The sequence below is a fragment of the Lepidochelys olivacea genome (genome assembly GCF_965140295.1).
Source record: "Lepidochelys olivacea isolate rLepOli2 genome assembly, chromosome: 9".
In the NCBI taxonomy this organism is placed as follows: domain Eukaryota; kingdom Metazoa; phylum Chordata; order Testudines; family Cheloniidae; genus Lepidochelys; species Lepidochelys olivacea.
The window spans coordinates 96,666,682-96,691,398 of NC_140419.1; the positions used below are offsets into that span (position 1 = coordinate 96,666,682).

Here is a 24,717-nt window from a genome sequence, read left to right on the forward strand (position 1 = left end):
ATGAGAGGGTAAAGTAGCAGCTGTCTCTTGCCTAAAGCATGCTGCGTAATTCCTCTTCCCTTTCGTGTTTCCTGGATTACTGAAGTATCAAACGTGGTCAGAACTTTTGTCCTAGGTCACATCAATCAAGTGCCAAGTGATACTAACACATTCCAACAGTTTGCACTTCATGTGCTCTGATTGGCTGTTTGGTCCACCTGGCCCTCCCTCATGGTCTCTTCAGCTCAACGTCACGCCACACCTGCCCCTCTAACCCTCTTCTGCCTTGGCCTGGCCCCCTCACCCTCCTTCCTTACCCCTTTCTTTCCATTTAGCTGATTCCCTCCTAAGTAACCCTTCCCCTCCCCCTCCGCCCCCCTGAACCAAAGTGGAACTAACATGACATTTGCTACTCTCGCAGTGTTCACGCTGCTTGTGTTCTCTACTGCTTCTCCTACCCGGTGATGCCTGCTCTATTTAGATAGTAAGCTCCTTGGGGCAGGGACTGTCTGTCACACTGTGTCTGTACAGCACCTAGCACAATGGGGTTCTGGTCCATGACTGGAGCCCTTAGGCACTACAATAATATAAACAATAAGTGTGGAAGAAAGCGTGGGATACAAATCAAATCTGTTCTGTTCTTTTAACATAGTAAGGCCGGTGAAATGCACAGAATCAAATGATGGATCTGCTCCCACCCCCTGTAAATAAACCAGTCCCTTGAGATACTTTAGCTTGTTGTCTATGTATACGCTAATCCAGCCAGGCATACTTCTGAAGGAAGTGTGAGACTAGCTGCTTTTTAATCTCCCCCCTCCCTCCCATGATGATCCTGCTGCTCCTTCCTATAGAAAGAAGAAATATCCAGGAGCATCACACACAACGGTGTGCAACTGCACTGTTCTCATGCCCCGGCGTTTCCCATTAATCAACAAACACAGCTGCGCGGGTTGGGCTGACAGTATCAGGTGGTACTTTGCATTGCCACGCCAAGGAGGCAAGACGGGGTCCAGTCACAGCCGTGAAAGGCTCTTTCTTGGACAAGAGTTGGCCTTCAGAGGGAAGTTGCATGGTGCGATATTCCCAGCCAAATGCCTTTGGTGGTATAATTGGGTCATAGCTAGAAGGGCAGAAGGTAAATGGGCCTGGTGCATAACTCTTGTGCTGTTGCAGGACCTTGTGCACCCGTAGTTATGGGGCCTAGTGATTTAAAAGTTTACCCTGGAAGCTTTTTGAGGCAGGGACTATATGATAGGGGACTATCATACCCTATGTGTATGAACAGCACCTAGCGCAATGAAGCCCTAATGTCAGGTGGGAGTAGGTCTATGCTACAAGCACTGCAGTGACACATCGACCTAGCTGGGTCGACAGTGGAGGTTAGAGTGACCTAGCTACGCCGCACAGGGCATGAAGGTTTTCACTGCATCGAGCGACGTTGCTAGGTCGTCAACCTAAGTTCAAGGTGCAGACCAGGTCGGAGGTGCTACTCTAATAGACGTGGGTATCATTTTAAGAGGGAAAGGGAGGGAGGAATCTCCTCCAAACCTCTAACTTGAATGGAAAACCCTGTTCTTTCTTCCCTTCCCCCACCCCCAATTTCAGCCCCTCCATGGAGGGGAGGGCAGGGAGGGATGCAGCGAGATGGTGGGGAGAAGGTAGCCATCTGAGTTCATTGCATAGTGCAGCTTGGCATTGCTTCTGTTACTAGGGGCTGCTCTGCTGGGGAGACCAGAGGCTGATTTCTGGAGCTGCAGCCCCCATCCTCTGTATGCAGAGCAGTCCCCCTGGCAGGCAGACAAGCCCTGGTCCCTGTCCCCCTTCATTTCCCCCCACACTCCCCATGAAGGAGATTTGGAGCTGAGGGGAAGGAGGAATCAGCCAGGGGGCAGCCTTCAGAGGACACAAGATGGGAGAGGGGGTCCCTGGGGTGGGGAATTGTGGGGAGTGACAGGCTGGGGTGAAGTGGTGTGGTGATGGACCTATACTTGAGTGGCTCAAACTTGGCAGTGGGGAGATGCAGGCTCAGGAACGGGTCTTGCGGAAGAAAGCTGGGGGAGAGGGGAAGATGAGGTGTTTTTTTGGGAGGAAAGGGTATTAGTAGGGGTGGGGGGGAAGGGATTTGAGGGGTCTGGTGGGAGAGGGAGTGAAGCTGCTATCTGGGGAAGCGCCAGTGAGCGAATGATTGAGGCGCGAGGTACTGAGACCCTTATTGGCAGCAGGGCATAGGAGGAAGGAGGGCACTTGCACTGCTGGGGGATGAGGAGGGCTTGTAGCAGTCGGAGGGTCTGTGTCCCCCTCAACTTTGCTGGCAACATTACTCCACCGGTAAGAGAAGTAATATGAAGTAATATTGATAAATGGGAGCAACCCACTGCAATGCACCCTCATGCCACACGTAAAGGAGTTGCCAGCAGAGCGTGCTGTGTGAGAGCCCCTTCGCTTTGGGGTGGTCTGCTGGAACCCAGCCTTGTTAACAGGATAGCTTATCTTGCAATACCGGGAGTCCCTTTTATTTCAGATTAGTGTGTCCTCATGGGCAGTTATACCAGCATAGCTATAGCCGTTTAATTATGCCTCTGGAGTTCTGCCAGACAGTTTCCCCATGTTGACTAGCCCGTCTTCCGTTTTCTGTTTTACTTCCTGAGATGTGCCTTTCAGCCCAGTTCAACGCCCACCGCAGTTTTTCCTACTCTCTTAGCATCTCCAGCCCTGCCCCAGCTGTTGCGTCCCATGTGAAAATAAACAAAGAAAACACTTGCTCTTGGGCTGAACCTGATGTAGAGTGAAATTTTTCAGCTGAAACTCAAATACCAAATTTTTAGTTTGAATCCACTTCCAATGAGTTTATAATGAACACGCTGGCAAACGTTTGGTTGTAGAGACTCTGGGGCATGCTGTCGGACGATCACAGTCTCAAGTTCTGTGTGCAGCCAGCACATAGTGGGGATGTTTGTTCTTCCTATGATATTGACCTTGACTGAAAAATGCAATATACTACCTGGAGCAATATTAATTCAGTACGCCAGCTGTTTATACCTAGTCTATCTAATATCCTGCACTCTATAATCTTTATTAACCACTATATAATAACACTTTTATAGTGCTTTCCCATCCAATGCTGTTAAAGCATTATTCCCCTGTAGGTGCTGACATCCCCATTTTACAGATGGGGACATGGAGACCCAGAGAAATGAATTGACTTGCGCAAGCGCATCACTGTGGAGCCTGACCGTGTCTGAGAATAAACTAACCAGTAGTGTCCTATATTTGTGCAGGGAGATATTACAGTAGTAACAAAAGAAGGAAACGTGCTGTTAAGTAGTTTAGAAGAGCCCAATGCCAACGAACGTAGTCAGAAACAACACCACGACAGGCCCGGAGACTGGGAAACTGTGAATCGGTGAGTGCACCGTGCTGCTTGTTTGATTTCGAATGGGAACTCTCAAGATAGACTAAAATAAGACTTCTCATGTATTAAGCCATGCATGCACTTTCCATGGCAGCAGTGGTCAGTACAATGATACCATCATGGGTGCTGTTCCTATCTGTACCACTGACTTGCTTTTGCAAGTGATTTAACCTTGCTGTGATTCTGTTTGGGAGGAAGGGGCTTTGCATCCTCAGTGACAAGTCCCTTAGACATCATAGATTAGAAAGATAAAATAGAAGCAGTTTTATACCTACCTCGCATGGCTATTGTCTGCCTTAATGATGTTTGTAAGGTTCTTTTGAGATCTGCACGCAGTCGTTTAGATACACATCTAATGAGTTATCATTAGAGAGGGGCCCTGAATTGAAAGCCCAGATTCAAAACTCCATAAAGTAGAGGGGACTCTGGGTCAGAACTTTGCCGGGTGGTCCCATCTCCCATAATCCTGTATTGGCCAACTCTTTTTTTTTTTTTTTTGGTCTCGTCCTTTTTCATTCTTGTTCAGGTTACTTGCTCAGTTGCATGAGATGGAAACCGCTTTTGATGGCTTCTGGGAAAAACATCAACTAAAAATGGAGCAGTATTTACAACTGTGGAAGTTTGAGCAAAGTTTTCAAGAGGTATGAAGAGACTGATCCTTCCCCCCACAGAAATGGGAGTCCTAAAAAGAGATTTTGGGCACTATCCTATTGTCCTGTCAGGCACAGCCATGGTTGCTGCCTTCCATTCAGAATAAATGTAAAGAAGGCATTATAACCAGGCTGCTGAAACAATGACAGGAGCACCCAAAACAACAGGCACATGGAAATGCTGAGTAGCAGCTGAATACTGTAATCCAAGGGTTTTAAAACGCAGGGGCTGGGGCTTTGATTGGTAGAACTGTTTTGTGTGTGTGTGTGCAAACACCAGAAAGAGAGACAAGACCAGCTGAAGTAAGACCGACTGGGAGAGAGCCTGGACAAGCACAGAACCCAGAAGAAGCTAGAGAGGGGGCTTCTGGGTCTGTTGCTGGTAAAGAGGATTGAGGCTGTAAGCAAAGAAAATATCTCCTTTTGGTTTTAGTTCCTCTTGCATTCGGAGAAGTAGGATTTTGTACATCCCTTGTAAATAAACAAGATTGCTTCACAGAAAATACCAGACTCTGGTCAGTTTTGTTTCCAAACTGGGACACTCTCAGGGCTCCAAACTTGGCCGTTTGAAGCAAAAAGGGATGATACTGTATAATACCTAGGCTACACCCCTGAGCGACATAATTCTATTGACCTAATCCTCTCTGTCGCTAGTGCTATGTTGGCAGGAGAGCTTCTCCCCCTGACATAACTACTGCCTCTCGGGGAGGTGGATTAATTATGTCAATGGGAGAAGCTCCCCCGTCAGTGCTGGAATATCTTCCCTTGGTGCAGCTGTGCTGGTTCAGTTTGTTAGGTCTAGACCTGCCCATGGATAGACTTAACTGATGATTTCCAGGCTTTGGGATGTTTTTTTAGCTGAATGTTCTTTCAGTTTGAGATGTCTCACTTAGCAACCTTAACTATAATGGGATGAGCTTTTGGTTTGAGAATAATTTTGTGCTTATAACTTGTATCCTTTTGCAATTGTTGTCGTCTTATTTTTAGCTCCAGAGTGCCATTGAATTTTTAATGGGTCAGCAAGCGGAACTGCCTGATACTGGAGATAGCGTGGCTCAGGTGAAACTAAGGCTCAAAGACTTGGGTAACTTAGATGGAATGGCTCAGGTGAGATAATCTTTCAAATGCTAGATGTACCAATGAAACATTATAGGCGCTTTCTGAGAGTGCCAGAACTACCTGTCTGAAATGGCCTGACTTTCTTGTAACTCATCAGTAGGTGGCTACAAGCAGGTATTGATTTCACTAGTCTTTCACCTCTGTGGAACTTCATTCAGAACACAATGAAAACCCTATGGCAATGAACGTGGTTCTCCTAGACAAAATAAATCACTGAACCACCACAAAATCCAGCACAGATAAGTCTGTCCATAGTGAAGACCAGGGGGCTGCAGATCTGGGGGAACAGTTATTTATTTAATAAATGTCATTATTTGGTAACCCGTGTTCCATAGGTGCTCACTTACCAGTGAAGAGGCAAGACAAGTCCCTGGCCTAAAGTGTTGGCAATTTAAGTAGGCAACACATAGGTGAAGAATAGGAGATGTGACAAAAAGGAGAGGGATAGGAGCGGTGAAGTTTGCTGGGAGTCTTGCCGATTGCATGCTTTTTGTATAGTGATATATACTATGTGTGATAGGCATGCATGCCTACAGACATATATGTAGGCTGGGATTTTCAAAGGCATGTAAGAGAATTGGGTGCCTAACTCTCCTAGTTAATATGACTCTGTGGAAAGGCTTAGGGCTTGTGGGCCATTTGAAAGAAGGGTGTGCTTAAGCTGAAGCTTGAAGGAATAAAATGAGGCCTGGCAGATAGGGAATGTTGGGGAAGGGGTCCCAGGGGAGGGCCCACATGGGAGAAGGCAGAGCAGTTGCCAAAGCTGGCTGTTAACCACCTTTGAGGACAATATTTCTGGAAATGACGGTACAATATCCGAGGTAGCTCTGGCCATGCACTGGTAGGCCAGCCAGGTTGTGGAGGTGGTTGTTGCTTATCCTTTTGAATGGTACAAAGACATTAAAAGCTGCCCATCCCCGGCTGTGGGTGCCCTGTTTTCAGAGGTGGATGCCGCATGCTGAAGCTCTTTTACCCATTTCAAGTGGTATGGATTTGGTAGGTGAGAACAGATGAAATTGTTAGGTGCAAGTTAATACTGATAAATGTTTCTATGTTTCGTCTTGATGGCATGATCCAAACAAGTGTGTAATCCCCTCCATTGCTTTGTCTTTACGAAAGGACCTGGTAGGGAAAGCGCAGGTGGTGATATTACATGGGCACCAGCTAGCGGCAAATCATCATTATGCACTCAGCTTAATCTGTCAGCAGTGCAATGAGCTGCGGCACCATTCTGACATCCTGTCGGAGGAGATCAAGAGGAAGCGCGTACAGCTCCAGATGACCTTAGATCTGCACACCCGCCTGCAGCAGGTAACCGTCAGAACAATGGTGCACTGGGGAGTGGCTGTTTAACCTCTCTGTGTGGATCTCCTGCAGACGGACACCCTGGCTGCAAGCATCCCGCTTGCAATGCACATCTTGTGGTGAAAATATTCTGCTTATATAACTTGCACTAGGACAGAGTGCCTCTTTGTCCTTCTCTAGTGGCTGAGCCACACAAGGGGTTAACACATAGCTACCATGGCTAGCTCGGTATGATTTTCGGGTTGAAGCTTCCAGGTTCATGCCCTGTGGTACACCCAAGTGGGTCTGGTTGTACTTGAATCTACTCTCTAGCAGCCCCCTCTAATCATTCCCCATGTGATCTCCATATGTAGTTCTTAGTGTTGTTTCTGATGGTTCATGTCACGCTGTCTGGAGTGGCTCACAAGTGAGAATACCAGCCTTAGGGCAGACTGTTAGGAAGCAAGGCACAAACCCCCAGCTGGTTGTGAGCTCTATACTTAGAAGTTCATCAACCCAGTAACAAGTGTAAACTCCTCAGGCACTGTACGGCCTTACCATGGAGTCACAGACTTTCCCCTTGTGCCTTCCGATCTATCTTGCCTCCGTGATAAATGGCCACTTTACACCAAAATCACAAAATAGTCTGGTTACTCCCAGTTCCAAAGAACCAGTCACTTACCCTAGGTCGATACGCACTTAGATCTCACACCAGAGAGAGAGAGAGCACGAGCAAGCTGGAGTATATCATTAGGTGTAGCCAGTCCTGTAGTAAAGTAGGGATTTACTAACTAAGAAAAAGAAATGAGAATTATTTACAAGGTTAAAGCAGGTAAGCGTGCACACACAAATGGGTTAGTCGGGTTTCCACAGGTAATAGCAACTTCTAAAGTAAGCACATTCTGTATATCCTTTAGGGCTAACCCAAGCTAAACAGTTGGGGACTCCTTGCTTATGCATACAAATCCTCGCCTCTCAGAGTTCAAGCAGCAAAGGAATAATAAATTCTCATTAAAAGGGATCTTTATTTTCTTCCTCCAGCGTTCGGGCTGTGATGGGATGAGGCCTTGGGCACCTCTCCTCTTCACAGATGTGGGGGAAGCAAACTATTAAATCATCATTCCACAATGGCCCACTGGATTGAATAGTCCCTGCTGATGGGCAGGAGATAACACCTCTTGTGATAGACGCATATTTCACACTGGGTAATGCTTCTCCCCTGACTCTGGGGGTTTACCGTCTTAGCAAACATTTTTATAGTTACAGAGCAAACATGTCAACATTACCTTCTAACATGGGATACAGAGATTTTAAGTAGGATTAATACATGCAGCATCCTACAAGCATGCCATAAATCCTGAACTCATTCTTCTAACACTATTGTCTCTTTTAACTGTCCTAGCCCACAGGTAAGCCAGACTGGTTTCCAGCTGTGCATTTTTCAGTGTTCACTGAGTCCTGGGGCCTTGGCATGAGCTGGCAACTGGTCTGCCAGCATCACAGTCTATTTACCTGTAGAACTAACTATGAATCTAGCTGTAGTCACAGGAGAGGAAACTGGTGATCTCATGTTTTTGTAGATCCATCACCCAAAATCCAGAGAACCAAAACAGTTAGTTATAGAGCTTCACAGGAATTGTTGGATTTCCCCATCCACAAAGACTACAAAGTCCCATCTCTCCCTCTCCAGACACCTGCACAAACAGATTGGCCCTGAAGTGTGCATAAAGGCCAAGAAATCTGGGCCTTTCCCCGCCAAAATGGGGGAGTTCATGTTAACTCCCAGCTACTGCATTAAGGCTTTTTGCTCCTTAAGAAGTTTCATACAATCCTACAATAATCCACAAACATTTGGATTTTCAATAGAGTGGACCCCAAAGGCAGTTAACTTGATTCACTAAGGTTTAATGTCGTTCCATAAGGTTTGTCCAGGATATTGTTATAGCCGTCACAACGTCCTTCCTTGATACAGCTTTTTTGTGATCGGCCAATCGTAGCTAATGTCCCAGGTCTCAAACAGTCCTCCCAGTCTCTGGTAACAAAAGGCGGGCACACACCCTCAATTAAAGGGACAGACACAGTTCTCAACCTACAAATATCCCCACACTCTTATCCAGACTGAAATGCAGCCAGCTAGGCCTCATCCATGCCACTGTCATACCAAATACTGGGTGGGGCATTTGACAGCATTGGCATGATCAGATGAGACAGAGAGAGATACAGAATTGGGTGTCATCTGCATACTGAAAAAAATTTAGCCTTTGCTTCCTCACTAACCATTGCAATGGCTTCAGAGTTGTGTGGGAAAATAAGGAGACAAGATACAATTCAGTGGAACCACCACCTAAGCGTGCCTTGGGGCAGCAGTTGCCCAAAATTGCGCTCTCCTGGGAAATAAGAATGGTGCCAAAAGTCACCCTGTTTATTCTTCGAGGGTTCTGTGGCCATAAAATTGAGTCAGTTCAAGTGGCCAACATCACAAAAGCAATGTTCACGTGATGTAACAGTCTTGTTGGTACTCATGCTTGTATTAGTGATGCAACCTAACATGTTAGCTTTCCTCTTTGAGGCTTTGACTCACTGGAATAGAGAGAACACCTGATGATGTACTCCAGCTCGCTCGTGCTTGCTCTCTCTCAGTAATTTGAGGAGAAGCAGCATAATTGATTATAAAATAAGATGACGTGTTGGTGGGTAAATAAAACATCTGTTTGCTTGCATGCAAATGGAGTCCTGTAGCTACAATGCTTGTTAATATCTTAATTAGCATTGACGTTTCAGAGACAATCATGGCAATTTGGCTAGAAGACACAACTGAAATGAACTTGAGTCAATGAAGTAGCAAACTTGTGACCATCCTTTCTGACTCAGTATCTGCCACATTTTTCATCAAGGGAACGTGTTTTTTCTCCATCCACTCCACTTCAGTATAGCACTAATCTGACTGGGCACAGGATTATATAGGAACATAGGCATTGCCAGATCAGACCAGTGGCCCATCTAGTCCAGTATCTTGTCTGAGAGAGCGGCCAGTACCAGATTCTTCAGAAAAAGGGACAGGAAGTGGGCAGCTGTGGAATAACTTGCCCAGAACAGACGTTTCTAGTTAACCCCTCAGTTAGAGGTTGGCTTCTGCCCTTGTTTTCTAAGTGCTTATTAAAGTAATTCTGGACAATCTCATTGACTATATAAAAGTCTGATCCTTTAAAAAAACCTATTCCGTTCTCAGTCATCGCAATATCACCTTGTGGCAATGAGTTTCACAGTGTACTTACAGTAATTAAGTGGCATGCTTCGAACTTTCAGATGTTATTTATATAATATTATAGGTATAAAACTGTAAACTGCTGCTATTAAGCTCCTCGTTATAAAAATATGGACACAATGATGTGAGCTATTCATCACAACTCAAACTCTATGTTGAGCCCAACTTTTTAGTCAGTTTTTAGCCAAACTAGTTAGTCACTAAACACATTAATGGCTGATCTTCTTGTTCATTTTGCCATGTTTACTTTCAGAGCAAGATAATACGGGAAGAGTCATGTACCAAATTCTACTTTTATGTCAGTGCCATACCAGTGACTTTGCACCTGTGTAGCTGAGAGCAGACTTTGGCTGGCAATGCTAGCCATTCTCCAGAAATTTAAGGCCCGACTTCCTATTATCAGAATGCAAGAGTGTTGATTGGACTTCTCATAAAGCTAATTAGCTTTTTGGTTTTCTCCAGATTGAAAAACAGATGAAGTGAATGCTGAATTAATGGGTGATGAATATTTTTCATTTATACTTCGGTTAACTGGAGGTTTCAGCTCACTGATCTGTTTACTCCTTATTTGTGTTACACTTTTATCAGGCCCTCGAGTGCTGTGATGAAGGGGCTAATCTTCTAGCTAATCAGCCAATGGATAAATGCCAGTCTAAAGAAGGTGCTCAGAAAGCTCTTGAGGATATAGACAAATTTCTTGAAAGTTCTTTGCTGTACTTAAACTATGATCCTCAAGTCCTGTGCTATGACTTTGAATCTGTTTTAACACCTGAAATAAAGGTAAGATACCTCTGTCCTCTTTTAAAAATAATAATAATACAATTGCAATATCGCCAGCCTTTGTACTGTCTCTGTTACAGTGACAAAAGTGCCTAATAATAATAATAATAATTTGCTTATGGTTGTCTTATTCGCACTCCGCAGGACCAGATACAGTCAGTCCAGATCAAGCTTGAAAACGTTCGAACTATGTTTGAGAATCGGCAAACTTGCTTCAAAAAGCTGGTGGATAAACAAGTCCGGCCTGTTCAGTTAGTAGCCCCTCGACCAGAAAACCCACCAAGATCAAAATCTCCTTTATTCTCTCCCAAACACGGTAAAAGTATTTTTAAGTTTCTGGCATCTTAAAACGTTCAGTTTTGTTCATTTTGCTCTGAGCTATGAAAGAATAAGTCTAAGTGTAGTTTTAAGAAATAAACTAGACTTTATGGGCTGATGTAAAATTACTATATCAATGTATATATCAATGCTTAGGAGATTATTACCTCTCAAGTTTTGGGCTTGACTCTCCGATTAATGGGTAAGTAACGTATGTCTAGAAGTCCCCCATGTGGTGCATAGATGGGACAAAGATCCCTGTCGTATTTAAGTTTATGTTGGTCTCTTCTATTGTATGGAATGTTTTAGCTTCATAAGCACAATATAGTTATAAGTAGAGCTGTGAGATATTGAAAACTCTTGAGCTCCTTGAAGTTTTGGAGCCTTCAAGTTTCTTACAGTTTTTATTTCAGTTGTGAAAAGGCTGCATGAGAACGGGTGCAATATTTTCTCCACTGTCTGTCTAGACAAGCTGATGCAGTTTTTCTCAGTTCATTTTTGACGTTCAAGCTGGTTTGGCTGGGATTGGTTGCCTGGTATTTATCCTGAAAGACGCAGTGCAGACTTCCCCACACTGTCCCATCAGACAGCCTGCAGTGCTCAATTGGAAGTGAAATTAGTGTTACATGGGAAAAGGACAAGAACCTATTAAAACACCTGAACAGATTTATTTTCTATGTCAAGAAGTCCTCAGTTAGCAATCTCGTCAATATATGTAGAGATGCACTGACACAGATTTTGGCTGACGTTTTGCAGGAGCCTAAGGAAATTAGTCACCCAGATCCCACTGAAATTGAAAGGGAGTAGGGCGCTTAACTTCCTTAGTGTCATTTAAAAATTCCTCTCTTAAGCCCTTATTATGGAATAACAAAAAGCCAAATCCTGGGAAATAAAGGTCCATGAATGTTCTGCCCAGAACAGTATTTGGCCCGGTGTTAGTTTAAATGATGAAATTAAATACTTGTTAGGGAAAAAAGTTTATATACCAGTATAAACAAGTTGTCCAAGGTAATGTTCAGTGGTTTGACTATATAAGACAATTAATCAATCATTTATGATCTACACGAGGATCATTTTTCTTAGCATATGCACAATGTGCCTCAGGATTCATCACCGAATTTGGTCTGCTGGTTGGATCATTAGCTTCCCTGGCCCAGGCCAGTTAGTGACAGGGAGTGAGAAGTGAACGCTGATCCATGATCGTTAATGATTTATTATGATATTAGGTATGTTATGGCAGTACCTTAGAGCCCTCAGCTGAGATCAGAACCCTGTTGGGCTAGGCTCTGGATATGCACATGTTAAGAAATGCTCCTCACTCTGGAGAGTTTATCCAGTAAATAAACAGGGCAGGCAAAGATGGGAGAGGAAACACAGTAAGAGAGCGGTGAAGTGACGTGCCCAAGGTCTCACACATGTCAGCGTTGAGAATAGCCTCAGGTCTCCTGTCCTCTGTCCAGTCCCTTTTCAAGCACTGCCTCTCCAGCATTACTCATCAACAGTATTGTGATGGCTCTTTAAAATCAAAGAGTTGTGACTATTTCTTAATGTTCCATCGTCGGCGGAAACAGGAGAGTGATAAAGAGAGAACTTTGCCTTAAAGATTAGGGCAAATTGTGTGACCTGTAGCTATCTGTGATGTTTTGGGATCATTCACACTAGTAAAGGGTTCTGTCACCGCCTGCCCTGTGACCTTGGGTATTTGAATGCTAATCTGCTGCGGTTCACATTCCTGACATCAGGAGCCAGCCCATAACCATAAAGCTCTCACCCCAGCTTCCACCAGCCTGCTTGGTCCTGGGAGGGTGACCCTAATGGCCCTTTCAGCCCCAAGTCTCCCCAAATCCATCATCCTGAGTTCCTAATGACCAGACATGTAGACTTTTCCTCTCTGGTTTGTCACCCATGAAGGTGTGAAACCAGTCCGCTTGCTTTGGCACACAAACTCCATGCAGTTTGCACACCAGGGACCTGCTTGGGGTAAAAATAAACAAGAAGTTAATTTAATGGGAAAACCACGGTTTCAAAGACGAAATAGCAAGGGAAGCAAACACATACAAGCTACGGGGACAATAAACATAAAGAAGCATCTTCAGGATGTACCCTTTCAAATGAGAGAAAAATCCCTTTTCTGTCACACCAATTGCCCTTGAACAGTTTCTCAGCATACTCCCTAATTGTAGGGGGGATCCAGGGTTCAAAGACAGCTTCCCACTTTGATGTTGTCCTCAGTTTCTGAATCGGTTTCACTTCAAACCCCTTCCCCTTTAAAAAGGGTTTTTAGGGTTTTTTTTCCCTTCAGTCACTGTAGAAATTCAAAGTGGGGAACCCACACCCCGCCTTTCTTAGTTTCCAGGACCGGGGGTTTCTTTTCAGTTTCAAGTTGTTTCAGTGTTTTCCCATTAACTCTAGCGGCCCATCATTTGTCTTTGCCTGGGTTATACAGTGGTAGGTGCTTAGGGCTCATCTCATCTGGTTGGGGAGGCCATTCCTGCCTGACTACTTACCGCCCTCCTGTGAGCGGGAGCTGAAAGCTGCAGCGCAAATTAGGAGCACAAAGAAATAAATTCATATATACACATAAATGCATAACCACAGTCTGTATGACTATCTCATCATGACCATCAAGTTCAGAACATGACAGGCTTTCATAAAAGACCTTATTCACATATTTGTAAAGCATAGTAACATTGTATACAGCTTATTCTTTGGGGTTCAAACCCCTGTTCTACCCTGGGGATGCCTGGACCCTGAGTCTCACACCATCACAGTGGGTATCTGACTGGATGTATTTGATGCTGTTCCCTTAAACATTGTACATTTTAAAGGCATGAAATCAGTCGTAATGGACAGGTACCCTCCATAATCTTAACCCTGAAAGATGCAAACAAGCATCTGGAAGTGAGCACAGTCAGCAAAGGGTGAAAAGATGAAAGGCACTTCTTTTGGAGACATGCTGCCGGAGATCCTTTTGGAAAGGTCTCCCTTTGACAGTGAAACATCAGAATGGCTGTATCTGAACTGGTGGGATATCTTGTGTCAAAGATCCATCCTGGGATGCACTGAGCGTGCTTAGAGTTCTGCAGACACCATGGCACAGATTGAAAGCAAGCTACTGGGAAGCACACTTTTTTGTGCTCTTTTCTCTCTTTTTTTTTTAAGAGGGTAGGGACTTTCTCCTTTCATCTTTGCCCTGGTTTTGAAGTCTCTCTGTTGGGAGGCAGGTCTATTTTTAAAACTACTTTTGAAAAATTGTAAATCATAAAATAATGTAGTACCGTATACTGAAGTGCAGTAAAGTGCAATAATGTTATGGCTCTGTAATAAAGTAACGTTAAGGGCTGTATTTTCAAACTTTGCCACCTGAGTCACAGACACAGAATACAGGATGGTCCTGAGCACCTTCCAGTTTCAGTGGAGTCTCCCACTGCTGTCAATGAGAGTTGAGGTTGCTCAGTGCTATTTAGGAGATACTCACATACGTGCGTCTGTTCCTGCAAAATATGTACGAAAGAGTCTTTGCCTGTGTAAAGGGGATAGTTATACTCACAAGAACCTCGCAGACATGCAAATATATGTCGTGCACATGCAGATGTGTGCTATGTAGGCACAGCTGAGGAGTACACATTTTACAACTGCAGTTTAGGAATGAAGATTTCAAAATGTTGCCAGTTAAGGGTGTATTTCAAACAAGAGCAAGGTAAGGTAAAGTTAAGGACAACATGTCCAACTTATTGTATTGGTACAGAGGAGGAGGCACAAGGATGGAATTTTATCGTCAAATTGCAATGTTTTTCATCTGTGACTTTTGACCAGCTCCTTTTAAGGTGCAGTTCAGGTTTGAAAATTACCAATCTAACCATGACACCTAGACGCACTCAACTCATTTTGTCCCTGTGTGTATTCAGTCCTATCTGCTAAACTTAACCACAAAAATCAGTTTGACCGTGATTCTCTCCTGATAGTCCTGCTGAATCAACACAACTAAGAGGGCAGGAACTGGATTCGTTTCCCTCTCATGCATCATCGACAGAATTGTTGACATAGTTCCAATCAGTTACAGCTGTCTAGCTAGTTAGCACAGGTGTACAAAGGGCATGATATGAAGATAGAGGAGATGCACAGATGTCGCATGTGCCATGGGGTATAATTTGGCCTGCAGGACCTTTTGTGATGGATAAAGGATCCATCTTGATTCTCAGAGTGCTGGCTGAATTTGCAGAGCTGGCAGTTAGGGAAGAAAAAGCTTGACTTGTAAAAAGTGCATCTAAGATATGGAAACCATTGAAAGTCAAATAAGTTTAGAGTGCCACAGGGCCATTTATATGTTTGCTCTTCAATGCCAAGCCTCACTTCTAAAAGCAAAGGGAAGTTCACTCTGGCTTGCCAGTGGCATTTGTGGGCTGCATTACAGTGGCTAAGCCACAGCCCAGGAGAATGATAAGAAGATGATAATGGGCTTCTGACCAACAGGAGTCACTGGAGGGACCTTTTCGCTGACCCTTAATGTTCTGGTTGTCTATAATGGTACAAGCTACTGTCCTCCTTGTGCGTATCAATCCAAATAACACTTAGAGAGAGAAAGTATCCTACTTTTAAAAAGTAGGAATTTTGCTGAATGTGTTACAGTAATTTCTACCTTTTTCATTTTTAAAAAACATGAGTGTAAATATGGAGGCTCAATTGCTGGAGAATGATTTCCCCACCGTCCTCCCGCAAATTCAGTAAAAGGGAACCAGTGTTTAAAATACTTTCCTTGCACCTTCATTGCCCCATTTTTAAATTGCAACACAATATTGCCATTGGAGGATATGTTTTCTTCCGATGACTTGCAACAGAACATCTGTGTTTAATCAGCGTCGTTTGTTTTGAAATATCATCATTGATCTTCAATGGAAGTCTCAACAGTGAGACGGGTCCTTTGGTCAACCATATTTATTAATGGCTCTATTGTTAACTTTTTTGATGCTTCAGGTATGTATTCCCCACCTTCTCTCCAGCAGTCACCCTTTGCGGTTGAAGTCCTTTTCAATCTAACTAGTATAAAAGTAATCACTGAAATAGTAATTTGTAATAATTTTATTTTGTAACAGCACATTTTGAAGACGAGAAGCCTTCTCTCCATATCTGTTCCTCTGCATCCATTTTTCTCCCTACATCTTTTGCTCATTGCTTTACAAAAGGTGGTTCTTTTGTATAAATACTATTCAAAATTTTAAATAACCTAGCTCCAGCTCCCTTTTATACTCTCATCTGCAACATTAAGGTTTTCCCTATTGAAAAGAATCTTTCATTAATGTTGCTTTATTTTTGCCTGTGCTGACTTATTCTATGATTTTTAACACGTGTGAAGATTACAAGTCTTAGGAATTTTTATTTTATTTGGTCTCAAAATTGCGTACAGCCCTTCTTATAACAAGTCACACAATGATCAAGTACCTGCTTTCCCCCAAACATCAACATTTCCTCCTACTAGTGAGAGACTTTAAAATTGTCATTTCATATATTGACAATTACTAATTATTTGTATTCAGGTAGCACCTGTGGACCGCAAGAGAGATTGAGGCCCCATTATGATGTGCACGGCATGTATGCGTAGTAAGAGAGAGGCCTTATCCCAAACAGCTTCCAATGTAAATCATAGAATAACAGAGTTGGAAGGGACTCGAGGCCATCCAGTCCAACCTCCTGCCCAGAGCAGGACCAATCCCAACTAAATCAAAATGGCCAAAGGGTGGGGAAAAGGACAGTATTATCTTCCTCATTTTGTTTTTGGGGAAAGAAGGCACAGAGGGTATGTCGACACAGTGTTTTTGGAGCGTACGGGAGCGTGCTTCCAGCCTGGGTCAACAGACTAAGGTAGCAGGGCTCACGCAAGTGCTCTAAAAAGAGCTGTGTGGTCACTGCTTTCAAGTTGAGGCTTGGGCTGGAGCTCAGACTGTGAAACCCACCCCTGGCCCTAGGTTTCAGAGCTTGAACTCCAGCCTGAGCTGTGACTTCAAAGCGCTGTCTAGACGCCTTCTGTTAGAGCGTACCAAGTCTGTCAACCCAGGCTGGGAGGTTGGCTTCTGCTCGCTCCAAAATGCATGTAGGCATAGCCAGAGAGGTGTAGACATTGTCATTGGGGGAGACACTAATACCTCTCTGGCTGAGAGTCAGGAATGAACTCCATATCTCCTGTGACCGCAAGACTCTGCTTCCTGTCTTACTGGTGATAGATGAGATAGAAAATGATTCTGTTCCTTTGAGACAAAAGCGCCATCATTTTAGATTGACTTTAGCGGTAGGAGCCTTTGTAGCACTGTGCCCCATTCTGAGAGAGCTTGAGGGCAGGGTGGCCAGTGGGATGGGTGGGGCGGAGATGTTGTTTTCTGTGGCACTCTCCTTTTACTTTGCCCCTGGATTTCTGCTCGGAATGTGGGCAGTCGGTAATGCAGCTCAGAGATTCAGTACCTTTGTCTGGGGTCCTTCTGTAGCTGCTGTTCTGCAGGCTTGGTGGGATCCAGCCTGTAGTAATGCAGCTCCTGCCACAGCCTTGCTGCAAGGGGTAAATGGGACAGCAGTAGAGTGTGAAGTTATCCCTTATCCTAGCTCATATCTCATTGCAGAAGGGAATGCTGTTATTTTTCTGTACTGAGGAGCCCAAGGGCTGGGAGGCAACACAGCTTCAAAAATCCACTGCTCCTAAGTCCCTTCCACCACAGACACTGTTTCAGATGGAATCTTCCCCTCCTCCTGTGTCGTCTTGCCAGTGAGAGGGGGAGAGATGGCCCTTAGTCACTTGGAATTGCTCTGATATTGTGAGATAATATAAATTAAAGTAAACTCGCGCGGGTCCTGTGTATCTCTCTCATCTGCTTCCATTTGAACATTCTTCTGTCGTAGTAATAGCACACAAGCCCTCAGTCCTTCCAGCTGTGGTTTAATTCCAATTTTTTCTATTGCCATTTCAAGGCATCTCCATTCAACCCTATCAAATGCTTTAATGGTGCTAAAACACAAAGGGTGAAATCCTGGCTCCACTGAAGTTAATGGGAGTTTTACCTTCACTTGAGTGGGCCCAGGATTTCACCCTAGAACTGTTGTTTGAATCAATCCTAATAGAGATTAGTAAGGCTCCCTAAATTATCTACAGGCTGTCTTCCTTATACAAAGCATGTCTAACATATCTCTCACAAAGCCTATGGAAGTAAATGGAAAGACTTGGTGTATTTTCTTTAATAATCAAGAAAAAAATAGCAATACCGTAGCCAGCCATTTATCCTTGTGGTTTAAAAACATTATAGGTCTATAGGCATCACATCATGAAAGATTTTCCCCACGTTTGAGGATGACCAGAATAATAGAGTCTGGAGCTGTCCGTTAACTCTGGACATATCAAAGGAACAGGTCCTGTTTGATTTAAGTACCAGTCCTGTCAATTGATGGAGCCAAGCATCTCTTTTTAAAGATTTTATAAGACTCAGCTGGACATCTGTCGGGCATCCTTCATGTTATTCATCTTCAGACTTATCTCTTCAGACAAAATTGTCTGATTCTTGGTTATAACTGAACATTATAGGTTAGTGCTGCAGCTGGTGTGAGTCAGAATAGCTGCATTGGAGTCAAAGGAGCCAACTTATAGCAGACGAGCCTCACAGCTTTTCTAATCTAATCACAATAGGTGGTATTTCTTCAGACAGGTTATTAGAAAGGTATAGCTCCTTATAATTTACAGAGGCTTCACTGATTATGTTAGTTACAATATCCCCTACTTGGAGAGATGTTTCTTTGTGCCCAATGAGCTTTTATTTTACGGCCTAATGATCGATTGCTTTTATTCCCCTTTTCATAACAAAATTGTTTGATAAGTCTAAGGTATTTTTTTTTCAATTAGGAGTGTATTGGGTCTGCGTTTAGCTTTAATTTTAACTGATTATATACTCTCTGGATCATTTACGTTTATGCAGATGATCTAACTTTTTAATCTCTTCCTGCAATGCTTCCTTGGTTACTGTTTTACATTGTGTAATTGTGCATTTTTCTATCTAAGGCATGGATTTTAATTCTGGTTTGAAGTTTTCATTTGACATCTCTCTCCCTGGGAAGAAAACGTCAAGAAAATCTCTCAACTCTCGTAAGGTAAAAATTGTTAGTGAACCTTGAATGGGTTTTACATGGCAAGATCTGAAATCATATTTTTCCAGGGATTGATAGAATTTAGATTCAGGTTTTTTTGGGTGAGATGTTTTGCATCCTTTTTTACTCACACCCTGATTGACTTCAATGGGACTATTCATGCTTACAAGTTAAGTACATGCCCGAGAGTTTTCCTGGATTGGGGCCAAAAATCACGTTTCTTTATCGATTTCCTGTTTTAGGCCTGGTATAACAATGAGATCAATTAAGGAAATAATCCTTCCTTCAGGAATCTTCAATGCTTTGAAGACTAGAAACAAAACTCTAATGCCCCTCTCCTCGCAACTGTTTTAAGAGTTGGAAAAACTAATGTCATTTGGCTCTTTCTTTTTAATTCTGCAATCAGCTTTATTCAAGAAGGATGCATAAAGTATACCTGTCAAGGATTTGGGCTTTTAAATAATTTAACATCTGTAGGATTGAAGCCTGTTGCTTGTGTCCTTATCAGAAAGCTAATATTCTAAAGGGCGGGGGAGGGGAAGGATGGGGAACTAATGGAGTTTCTTGTTTTGCTTAATAGCAGAGATAATATTGAAATAAATGTTAGGTATTTATTACCAGTATATAACACACTGTTGCAATTCTTAGTTCATTTGGCATTTGTAATTCTAGCTGCTATGTAACTATTACTTTAATATGTAATCTATTTATGTAGGTATCAATTTATCTGATTTTTCGTATACATTATAACTTATAGTTGCCTATGGCCTTTGCACATATATGGTACCTAGTACATTTTGTACAATTGTATTACAATATCCTGATCATTTACCTGTATTTGTCTAAATTACTCATGAAATAGGAAATTCAAGATTAGTCACCACTAAGGCCCCAATTCAGCAAAGCACCTAAGCACGTGTCCAAGTCCCTTTAAAGTTCGGCACGTTCTTCAGTGCATAGGTTAATCAGGCCTTCACAGTGACTCTGAAATTCTCTCATAATGCCCTTACATATTTATTTGTAGATTATGAAATTGAGTATTATTATTTGTATTATCATAGAATCTAGGAGGCCCGGTCATGGGCCAGGAGCTTCTTGTGCTCAGCACTGTACAGACACGGAACCAAACAAACAACCCGATTCCCAAAAAGGAAGTAACCAATATTTTTAGACAGTAACCTAGCCAAGGAATTTCTGGGAGAAAGTTTGACAGCTCCTTACGCAGTATGTCATTTTTAATTTTAGCTCTCCTATACTGCAAGGAAGTTCCGCTGTTCAGCATATCTCATCCTTATCCAGGAAATCTTCCTCAGAGGTTCTTGTGTTTATTTCAGAAACTGAGCTGATTGATATTAGCTCAAGCATATCCATCTCTTGCGCCCTCTCTAATACGTACCATTTCCATTCTAGATTGAAGTAATGCATGACTATCAAGAAAAAAGGAATTCCTTGCAGTCTTTTCTTTCAGAAAGTGAAGACAACTTAGATACACTAAAAGGGTATGTTTTGTTTCATATATCGTCCTAGTAGAACCTGATGTAGACTATCTTGTGTTCAGAAGATCTGCTTAGTGCAAAATCAGAACCTCTGTTGGAAACATCACAAAAGGAGGAAGACTATAGTAATTATTAGGTGACTCTTATCCTCAAAATGCACTCTATATCAATGGAAAAGGAATTTTCAGTGCAACAATTCTCTTGGCTGGTGTGTAAAAAATCAAAACTCACCAATAAAGTGCATGTGCCAATGTAGCTTAAATAAATATGGGAAACGAGTGATTAAGAGGGGACTCATGGAGCTCTTTGTAAAAGATTGTTTCATGGCAAGGGAGAGCAAAGGGAAGGTCTGTGAATAGAACACAAGTGCAGGTTTTCACATCTGAGCAAAACACTTGAACAAATGTGCTGAAAGAGAAGCCCAGTATCCTTAACAATTTGATCTTTCTGTTAGATCCACCATCAAAGCTAAAACTTCCCAGTTTGGCTTTGTTGTAGGGGTACGACCTAGAATGAGACAGACAAGCAGTCTCGAGTTTGCTGCTGTAGGAACAACGAACCTCCACTAATATGACATGTCTGTCCACTCAAGCAGCTGAGCCGAGATGGCCCCGGAATGCTGAGGACATTGTTAAATTTCTCTCTCCCTGTATGATCTGGCACATGTTCGGGATGGAGGCTGGGCCATGGCTTGAACATGTTTTTATTCTTTCTTTATCTTTCCGCACCTCAGGTGTACAGTGTTTTCCACCAGTTTTCACCATTTAGTTTGGTCATGTGCTGGTTTATTCAGGCTTCTGTGTGTCCTGTTCATAGATTTGGCTTCCAATTTTTTTTTTATTGCCCATATGAAAATGATTAGGGAAAGTCAGTTTATATATACTACTTAAGTGTGCATCAAGCTGACAGACTCCTGAGGCTGGTAGCACAACTTGGAAGAGTCCTAGGGAATAGGCAAGAGTTTAAAGTTACTAAGATATACCAAGCTGCTCTTTGGAGGTGAGCACAGCCTTGGTGCTTTTAAAGAATTTGAAGGAGCTGTTCACATGGAAAAGCGTTGTCCTTTCATTTCATGTCCAAAGCATTTTTGAGGCTGACCGCATCCATCCGGTTGAATGAGTCTAGAGAAGACATACATAGATTAGCACCTTCCAAGGGTCAACCTCAGAGCTAATCTACACTACTCCACACCACTGTAGCGTGTCTGGTGAAGACGCGCTATGCCAATGGGAGAGCGATCTCCCATCAGCATAATTACTCCACTTCAGTGAGAGGTGGAAGTTATGTTGGCAGGAGAGTGTCTCCTGTTGACTTAGCACTGGTATGGATGATGCCTAGGTCGATGTAACTTGCATCACTCAGGGAGGTGGCTTTTTTACACTTCTGAGCAACATTAGTTAATTAATTTAAGTGGTAGAGTAGACAAGCCCTCCATGTTGTCTTCTGTAAACCTTTGCTATTCACCATGTTCTGAATGCAGTCTTTTGAGATTGCACTATGTTTGCCTCACTTGGAGAGAGATCCTTTTGGCAGCAGTGTAAGAAATGAGTCGTCTTAGACAAAACTCTTCCAGATAGAAGCTATGAAGTATCGGCTTGCCTCTTAGATTTGCAAATCTAATTTTAAAAAAAATCTGCTATAAACTACATTCCAGAAAAGTTAGTTCTTTAATTCAGATTTTGGGTTCTTCTTAGAGGAGAACAAATTCTTGAAAGCAAAATGGTGAATGACATCTAAAGCTTCTGAACTGGTAAATAATTATGGAAATGTCCAAAAGTCATCATTTTTGTAGCACCTCTTTATTAGAAATCCATCAATCAAAATTTGGAAGTTTAGAGAGGTGGAAGTTTTACTCTTCAGGAAAACATGAGGCTAAGATTTTGTTGGTGCTCAGAAGAACTGGGAACATGCAGCATTTAGAGAAACATGGGGAGAGCCTAAGAAGCTCAAAATCCTTTTTCAAGGCTAAAACATGGTGCTATTTTTTTAAGCTTAGATAAACCATGTCTGAATTTTAAAATAGTAATTCCCCTCAAAACACAGTTCCAAAAATGATCCTTTAGTGAAATTTGTTAAGAACAGCCAATTATTTGATGTGTAGTGAGGAGAAAGAGGAGTTTTAATGTAGTAATCTGTTTGGGTGTTACACTTTATTGATAGAAAATGAACATATTAAAATTAGTGGTTTGTTACACAACCAAGTTGGTGTTTACAGTAAAATACAGGCATGCAGGGAGTTAAATGGTCACTCTGAATTCACCAAGTGTAAATAAAATGCACATAAAGAGCAAAGGGTCCAAACAAAACCCTTAATTCTGCATTTAAGGTGCATATGGCCCTCTGATCTGAGATGGATTTCATCTGTTACGCATTTACCTGCCCCTAATTGTTACAGTGTGGCTAATTTCAGGCATATTTACCATGAAATCGAAATGCAGTGGCTCAACCCTGCAAACATAGATAGAGCATTTCTGATTGTGGTGGTGTTTTTTTTTTTTTTTTATTTCAGCCATGTCATAAATGAGCTAATAGAAACAGAGAGAGTGTACGTAGAGGAACTGTCCACTGTTCTGATGGTGAGTTACTTAAAATTCCTCCTTACTGCTCTCTGATGTGTTTTCTGAAAGGCATCTGCCAATCTGGCAAATTAAACAAAAATGTGATTTGGTAAATTTCTACTTTGCTGGCACATCCCAGGTGATCTGGAGTTTTTCTCCTATCATTTTGATTCAGATGATTCTTTTGATTCAGATAGTATGTGCACAATCTTTTAATCTATAATTTGGGGGGAACCTTCTGTTCACAAACATATGTCTTGGTAACTAATTTCATCAATGGTTGGAGAGGAAATATACAGAATAAGCTGCAATTTGATCATATGCACAAATACATGAATGTGTCTCTATGTGTATATCATATAATATACTGGCTTGATTGAAATCCTCTCTCTCCCCCATCCCCATGCTTTTCAGAAAAATCAATTTCTTCCCAAGACATGGCATTTTATATAGCAAGGCTTGGTAATGGTGATTAAAACTGAAATGATGATTGATTTCCATTTAGTTGACTCAAGATTTATGTTCCTGTTGTATCTTAAAGTCAGTAGTAAATTCATATTTTAGGTAAGAGATGCCAGCATTGCTAATAAGCAATTGTGCAAAAGACGCACATTTCAAAGCTGATGTAGGTGAAATTATATATAATTGCATTCATTATTCCTAACTGGTTGACTAGATCCATTATACAGGCACATTTTGTCATCCATTGTGTGTAGCATGCATTGAATTCTGTGGAAGCCTCATGCGTCTGCATCCGTAGTTAGAAGCTGTCCCTGAGACTGGCTACTTGTTATCTTTTTCACAAAAAAAATTATATATCCAGCTCGGAGACAAAAACAAGGACTGTCCAGAGTCCTGGCTCTGCCCATTCCCTGTTCATTTTTCCTGAGCAGTTTATTCTTTTGTGTTAGGTCTCTTTCCAGGGATTACACAATTGATAAATATTTTTTGCAGTGGTGTTCTAATGTGACCTTAAGGTAGAGTGCTACACTTTAATTTACTAATAAAAGATAACAATTTACAGTCCAATAATATCCATTGTGCCACTGCCAGGTTACTTAGTGCAGATTCCCTTTTGGAAAATGCCGTTGATTTCAAGAGGCAGATGCTGAAGCAGAGCCGGGAAAAAAACCTTAGGCAGCAGGAATCAAGGAGAAAAGGGATCTGGTGTTCTGAGAGTGTATTGTTGAACAGCAAAAAATGCCCATTGATTTTGTTATTTGATATCTAGCAGTCTTTTGCTTTGTTACAAATTTCCCACCGCATCAGACCTTGTGAGAGTATCTTTAATTGTTCTCCACTTAACAAGTTGTCAGCTATGTCTTGCAGTCATAACAGCAGATGTGTAACCAAGACAAATATTCCTCCAGGACCTCTCCCTCAGTTGTACTGTAGAGAGAAGCCAATGGCAGTTTGTCTTATCAAAATACAGCACGTCTCCGAAGTAAATGGTGTTTTAATGGGTGTGTATGTGGGTACTTTCCTTATCCTATTGTATATCTAAAAGTTTCAGAAATCAACTGTTACATTATGTGTAAACACAGACCGAGGCATGCATGTGTATATGTAGACGAGAGGACAATGTGGATCCTTAACAAGAGAGCAATTTTCTTCCGTGCGAGGGCTCTGAATTCCATTCCCAGACTTTGGCCTGGTCTCCTTGCCCTGTCACACACAGGGAATGATGCTGAGCACAAGCATCGCATTCAACCCTAGGTGCAGGAACATCTCATGTTGC

The 24,717-nt window shown here is 42.5% G+C and overlaps 1 protein-coding gene across 1 annotated transcript in view; it reads left to right on the forward strand.

Moving 5' to 3' along the window:
• Positions 1-24,717, forward strand: part of MCF2 (MCF.2 cell line derived transforming sequence) — a 97,903-nt gene that overhangs the window by 45,305 nt on the left and 27,881 nt on the right. Inside the window, exons 8-16 of the mRNA XM_084639259.1 lie at positions 3,258-3,382; positions 3,918-4,032; positions 5,029-5,148; positions 6,280-6,471; positions 10,298-10,489; positions 10,634-10,805; positions 18,840-18,928; positions 20,336-20,424; positions 22,931-22,997. Coding sequence (XP_084495385.1) covers positions 3,258-3,382; positions 3,918-4,032; positions 5,029-5,148; positions 6,280-6,471; positions 10,298-10,489; positions 10,634-10,805; positions 18,840-18,928; positions 20,336-20,424; positions 22,931-22,997 — 1,161 coding nt within the window. The remainder of the gene's footprint in view (positions 1-3,257; positions 3,383-3,917; positions 4,033-5,028; positions 5,149-6,279; positions 6,472-10,297; positions 10,490-10,633; positions 10,806-18,839; positions 18,929-20,335; positions 20,425-22,930; positions 22,998-24,717) is intronic.